Source organism: Penaeus japonicus, unplaced genomic scaffold (assembly GCF_977035675.1).
Source record: "Penaeus japonicus unplaced genomic scaffold, GWHDUDI00000001_assembly GWHDUDI00000024, whole genome shotgun sequence".
In the NCBI taxonomy this organism is placed as follows: domain Eukaryota; kingdom Metazoa; phylum Arthropoda; class Malacostraca; order Decapoda; family Penaeidae; genus Penaeus; species Penaeus japonicus.
This window is the reverse complement of record NW_028234426.1, coordinates 27,869,113-27,876,544: the sequence shown is the minus strand read 5'-3', so window position 1 is coordinate 27,876,544 and position 7,432 is coordinate 27,869,113. Positions and strand designations below refer to the sequence as shown.

The following is a 7,432-nucleotide window of genomic DNA, read 5'->3' as shown; positions in this document are numbered from 1 at the left end:
CCAACTCGCAACACGCCATCAATTCATCGTCAAAATACAAGTTTAGAAACAAAGACGAAAATAAACAATTTTCCCAAATGTCATTCTGGGCTTCGGTGCCGCCGGTGGCCGGCCCAGCCCGCCTCGAGGCTCCACCCCCTCGGACAGGCTCCGCCCCTTTCCTCCCCCCCCTCCTCTGCCCGCGAGGCGAGCGCTGATTGGCCGGCTGCTAAGCGCGGCGATTGGCCCGCGGCGCCGAGGCTCCGCCCCCGAGAGGACGGCCGGGGCGAGGAGCGGTAACCTCCCTCCCGCCTTATCTACTCTTCATTATTTGATACAGCGCCCCTGGTAACACACGCTCAAAATCAACTTGCGCCCCCGCGTTACGCCGATACAGTAATACCTTCTAAAACTGAGTATCAAGGTGGATTAAGGCCAGACTTTCAGATTTGCGCTGGTCATTTGTCGTCAGTTGAGAGTGTGGGCCTCGCTCGCTAACACGCCCGGGGCGCCTTCCCCCCTTCCTGCGTCTTTGCTTGGCCGCTCGTGTGCTCTCGCCTTCGCGCTCCCTCTCGCCCGCACGCCCGCACGCCCATCTTGGCTTCGCGTGGACTTCCGCACGCACGCCCGAAGGCCCGTCTGAGGCTTCCGGCCCGAGGCTTCCCCTGCGCTGCCTCCCAACGCGGGCGTGAAAGTGTCTGTGTGACTGACTCCATGGCTGAGGCCTGACTCGCCTGCCCGCGACGCCCACGTTCGACGCCCGTCTCCCAGCTCTCCCTCTCACCCCCTCCCCCTCCCCTCCCGCCACCCACCGCAGGAGCCTCCAGGATGGATTCCCTCACGGGCGGTCTCAATGACAGTCTCTACGACCTTGTTCCGGGCGGCCACCACGCCACCGCCGCCCACAACGCCCACGCGGACACCACCCACGCCCACAGCCACGGCCGCGACACAGACGGAGGTGCAGCTTCCCTGTCGTCGGCGGCGGGCGGAACTACACACGCCCACAGCCAGCACACCAGCGCCTCCTCCGCCGCCCGTCTCACAGTGCTCTCCGCCTCACGCCCGCACGACCCGCCGCCCAGGGGTAAGTACCTCACGCCCGCCACAGCGTGATTGCCACACCCGCTTGCTTTCTCTCTATAGACAGGTAGAGTGACGTTCTATCTAGATAGATCTAGACGATAATAACAATAAAAAAGATAATAAAAAAGATAATCGGCAGTTTTAGTAAGGTTATTGAGGGCGAAGGGACGAGTGTGAGTGAGCCTCCTCGACCTCATGCTACTCCTTGGCGCCGGACGTGCGAATGAGGGGAAAGGAAGACCGTGAAAGAATGGGGGTGTGAGGGGAGGGGAGGGGAGAATAAAGACGACATAATTACGAAAGTTAGTGAGTGGAGAAGAGAGGGGAAATATCAATAGACTTTATGCTAAAGGTATTCTCCCGTAAGTGCTCTCCGATCGACAGATATATATGTATATATATATATATATATATATATATATATATATATATATATATATATATATATAATGTAGATTTAATACAGTATAAGCGCACGGCGATGTAGATACGAGATAAAGTAGAGGTAGATTCCGACGTGCTGGTAGATCTGCGCTAGAATATATGCGTTATTACCAAGTAGATGATGACGTAACATCAACCCCCCAAAAAATTGTAAACCGATTGTAAACACGGGAGTATACATGTACAGTGACTCCGGGTAAAAGCGAGAAAAAACGGGGAAAAACGGGAATACGAGACAGAGAGAGAGAGAGAGAGAGAGAGACGATCGGGGTCGAGTGATATGTGCGAAGTCGAGACGTTAAAAGTAGTGTTGATAAGATGTTGTCCTTATCAGCCCCGGATATTGTCAGAGATGGGGGGGTGGGGTAGGGGGTGGAGGGGGAGAGGGATGAGGAGGGAGGAAGGGAAGGAGGAGGTGAAGAAGAAGAGGAGGAGGAGTATGAATGGTGATAATGATTGCGATGACGATGATAATAACTAGAATGATTATGATGAAGTTATTGCAATAGTGAAATGATAATGATTATAATGAAAATAATATTGATAATGATGACAATATATATATATATACATATATGTATATATATATATATATATATATATATATATATTTATTTATATATATACATAACTCACACACACTGCTTTTGTTATTATCATATCTACTGTTATTTTTATAGTTATTACTATTTTTATAATTATTATTATCACCATTGTTATCATCATTGTCATTATTATTATTATCATTATTATAATTATTATCATATTATTATTATTATTGTTATTGTTATCATTATTATTATTGTTGTTGTTGTTATTGTTATTATTATTATTATAATTATTATTATTATTGTTATTATTATCATTATTATTATTATTATTATTATTATTATTATTATTATTCATATCATTGCTATTATTGTCATTATCACTATTATCATTATTGTTACTACTATTGCTACTGTTGTCATTATTAATATCATTATGATGATGATGATAAAATGATAACAATGATAATGATGATGGTAATGATAATACGGATAAGTATGATAATAATAATGTTAATGATATTAATAATGATAATGCTGATAATAATGATATCGATAATGATAATAATGAGGATGATAACAATGATAATGATAACAAGGATTATACTAGTAATAATGATATCAATGAGGATAGTTATAATGATATTAATGAGGATAGTTATATTGATAATGATGATAATGATAACAATTACGATAAAGATAATGATAATACTGATGATGATAATAATGGTAATGCTTTTAAAGAGGATAACAATAAGAATGATGATAATATCTGTAATTAGGATAATCATAATGATGGTAATAATTGTAATATGATATGAATTATATCGATGATGAGGATGATATTGATATTAATAATGATAATCGTGTTAATGATGATAATAACATTAATATTAATAGTAGTAATGATGATAATGATAACAATGATAATAATGATAATGATGATAACAATAATGATAATGATGATTATGATAGAAATTGTAATAATAATGTTAATAGTAATATTGATAATAACAACAATGATAATGGTAATGATATCAATAATGATAATAATGATAATGATTATGTAATAATATTAGTATTAATGATAATGAGGATAATAATAATGATAATCATGATATTGATGTTATTGATAAATATGATAATAATAATGATAATGATAATTATGAAAATTATGCTAAAAGGGTAATAATAACAATAATGATAATGATGACAATAATAATGATAAAGATAATAAAAATAATGCTATTAATGAAAAAAACCCTGATGATTTGGATGATAAAAATAATAATAATGATAATAACAAATATAAAAGATTAAGTAACAAAAAAGAAAAATTGATCTTAATTAAAACGCAAAAGAGAAATAAATCTGTTATAAGTCAATTATCTGACATCCAGAGAGGGGAAGGGAGAGGAGAAGGGAGAGGGGAAGGGAGGGAAGGAGGGAGGAAGAGGGGAAGGGAGAGGGAAGTAGGGAGGAAGAGGGAAAAGGAGAAAGAAGGAGGGAGGAAGAGGGGAAAGGAGAAGGAAGTAGGGAGGAAGAGGGAAAAGGAGAAAGAAGGAGGGAGGAAGGGAAGGAGGAGGTGAAGAAGAAGAAGAGGAGGAGTATGAATGGTGATAATGATTGCGATGAACGATGATAATAACTAGAATGATCATGATGATAATGAGAATCTTGATAATAATGATAATGATGACAATATATATATATATTATATATATACATAACTCACACACACTGCTTTTGTTATTATCATATCTACTGTTATTTTTATAGTTATTACTATTTTTATAATTATTATTATTATTTTATTATTATTATTATTATTATTTTATTATGATTATTATTATTATTATCATTATTGTTACTACTATTGCTACTGTTGTCATTATTAATATCATTATGATGATGATGATAGTAAGGATAACAATGATAATGATGATAACAATAATGATAATAATGACAATATATATATATATTATATATATACATAACTCACACACACTGCTTTTGTTATTATCATATCTACTGTTATTTTTATAGTTATTACTATTTATATAATTATTATTATTATTTTATTATTATTATTATTTTATTATTATTATTATCATTATTATTATTATTATTTTATTATTATTATTATTGTCATTATCACTATTATCATTATTGTTACTACTATTGCTACTGTTGTCATTATTAATATCATTATGATGATGATGATAAAAATGATAACAATGATAATGATGATGGTAATGATAATACGGATAAGTATGATAATAATAATGATAATAAGAAATATTAAAGATTAAGTAACAAAAAAGAAAAATTGATCTTAATTAAAACGCAAGAGAGAAATAAACCTGTTATAAGTCAATTATCTGACATCCAGAGAGGGGAAGGGAGAGGGGGAGGGAGAGGGGAAGGGAGAGGGAAGAAGGGAGGAAGAGGGAAAAGGAGGAAGAAGGAGGAAGGAGGAGGGAAAAGGAGAAAGAAGGAGGGAGGAAGAGGGGAAAGGAGAAGGAAGTAGGGAGGAAGAGGGAAAAGGAGAAAGATGGAGTGGAGGAAAGAGTGGGGAAATGAGGAAGGAAGAAAAAGGAGAAGGAGGGAGAGAGAGGGGAAAGGAGAAGGGAGGAAGGAGGAAGAAGGAAAAGAAAGGAAAGAAGGGGGGGAGAAGAGGGAAAAGGAGAAAGAAGAGGGAGAAAAAGAGAGGAAGAGGGAAAAAGAGAAAGAAGAGGGAGGAAGAGGGAAGAGGAGAAAGAAGGAGGGAGGAAGAGGGGAAAGAAGAGGGAGAAGAGGGAGAAAGAGGGAAAAGGAGAAAGAAGGAGGGAGGAAGAGGGAAAAGGAGAAAGAAGGAGGGAGGAAGAGGGAAAAGGAGAAAGAAGGAGGGAGGAAGAGGGGAAAGGAGAAGGAAGTAGGGAGGAAGAGGGAAAAGGAGAAAGAAAAAGAATAAAGAGAATATCCGAAAGAGGAGAGAAAACAGAAGACAAGAAACAGGAGGTAATCGGCTACTACTCTTCTTCCGGCGTTTGGTCTCACGGCCGAAAATAATGGCACTGGTATTTGGTATTGATATTGAGTAACCGGTATTAATAGAAGAAGTAAGTTTAGACTAATGGGCGTGATTAGGGCGGGCTTAATTGAACTGATTTTAGGTTTGATTAGCAATGATGACCAGGAAGATGGTGTCACGGCCGTAATTAATGGTGAGCGTTGGGAATGGTGATGATGGTGATGATGATGATGATGGTAACTGAAAAATAATTGTGGTGATGATATTGGTCGTTGTGAAAATAGTGATGACATTATTTTGTGACAACAATAGTAGTGTTAATGATTATGATGATAATGAGAATCTTGATAATAATGATGAATATGATTATAACGATTGAGGTAATTATTGCACTAATTATAATTACCGTTACTGTTACTTTTGATGATTATGATTCGCAATAGATAATTAGAATGTTGAACAGAAATTGGGATTATTTAAATTACCGAAGCAATGTTCATGAGTAGAATGAGTCATGATTATAAGATTATGAGGAAATAACAATTTTATTTCTGATAAAATCATACAGTGTTTAGAATGAATACTTGTGTTTTGGGGGATATATCTACGTCAGAATATAAACTGCGATGTGGTGTACATTTAGCTAGAAATATGTCAGGCACATAAATGATAAAGCACTTTATTAATAGTGTGAGAGTCAAGTAAATATCAACTCATCAGTTAAAAAAAAAAAAATGATTTACGTGGGTCTCGAAATGAGGCAATTTTCGCTGTGACAAAGTTAGTTCTCTGTCGCTCATGTTCTCTCCTTCTCTTGCTTCTCTTTATCATTGTGCCTCTTTCTCTCTCTCTTTCTCTCTCTCTCTCTCTCTCTCTCTCTCTCTCTCTCTCTCTCTCGTCTCTCGTCTCTCTCTCTCTCTCTCTCGTCTCTCTCTCTGTCTCACTCTCTCACTCTCGTCTCTCTCTCGTTTCTCTCTCCCTTTCTCTCTCTCGTCTCTCTCTCCCTCTCTCTGCCCCCCTCCCCTTCTCTCTCTCTTCATTTCTCTCTTTCTCTTTTTCTCTCCCTTTCTCTTACAAAAAAGTCCCTCATTTATGATCGACACTAACCAACACTTGACACATCGCTAGAGCTCGACGCACCAGCTTCCGGCGCCGCGCTCTGGCACCACCACCACCGCGTTCCGCATTTCTTCATCTCATCGTTATTCTCTCGTCGCGTCTAATATTATCTAATTCATCTCTCTATCTAGCATATTTTTTTAAAATTAAGAAATACCCCACGCTCTCCTGATTTTGTAATCGTCGTTAATACAGAAATGATACAGAAATAGCGCGGTTTCATAAGCCGAACGTTGCTGGCCGATCGTGGGCGCCAACGCTGGAAACGGGGAATGAAGTCTTGGTTTTGTTTTTGTTGTTTTAACTATTTTGAAGTTGTTTATGATTTTGGTTCGTGGTAGTGATGGCTATTGTGGTGGTAGGGATGATGAGGATAATATGCATGTAGCAGAAATTGTAAGGTTATGATGAGTAATAAGAATGGAAAGAGATATGATAATGATGATGATGATGGTGGTTATTTAAATTATTGTTGTTGTTGTTATTATTATTATTATTATTATCATCATCTAAATCATTACTACCGTTATCATTATTATCAAAATTTATATTATTGCTATCATTATTATTTTTATGATAATGGTAATAATTATTATTTTCATTATTATTATTATTATTATCGTTATCATTACCATCATTATAATTCTTATCATTATCTCTGTTGCTATTGTTATTATGATTATCAATACCTCTTTCTTCCTCATTATTTTTTCTTCCTTTTTTCTTACTATAAATGTCATAATCATTATATTATAATCATTATCATTATATTACCTTAATCACTGTACCAGTTTTTACTGAATTTAAAATCATACAGAAACCCGCATTACAATACTGCAATCCTTACAGTGACATAGGCATTGCATGGTCTACAGTGATATAGATAGTAAAGTTTATGATAATAATTAATAATGCTCGTTAAAGCTAAAAATGATAATTGAAATCATACCGCGACAACAGCGACCGGTGCTAATGATGATGATATTGATGTAATGATTATGAGGAGGATAAGTATAACAGAGAGAATTTAATGGTGTGGGCTATGATGATAATCAGAACAACATCAATAATCATCATGATCATAGCAATAAAGATGATAACTGAAGGAATTATCGTAATCATAAAAACACATTTATTGGATTTACGAAAAAAATGTTTATCATGCTTCGATCTTAGATTTGCTGAATTCATTACTATTATATATTTTTTTGAGTTAAAAATAGATATATTACCCGTTCGTTTT

The 7,432-nt window shown here is 36.8% G+C and overlaps 1 protein-coding gene across 2 annotated transcripts in view; it reads left to right on the top strand.

The window, feature by feature from the left end:
- The first annotated feature begins 297 nt into the window (after nucleotides 1–297).
- LOC122262369 (pituitary homeobox x) overlaps nucleotides 298–7,432 on the top strand; it is a 54,390-nt gene continuing 47,255 nt past the window's right edge. For both annotated transcript variants that reach the window (XM_043030376.2, XM_043030375.2), the window contains exon 1: nucleotides 298–1,066. In XM_043030376.2, the coding sequence (XP_042886310.1) occupies nucleotides 808–1,066 (259 nt within the window). In that variant the 5' untranslated portion in view covers nucleotides 298–807. The remainder of the gene's footprint in view (nucleotides 1,067–7,432) is intronic.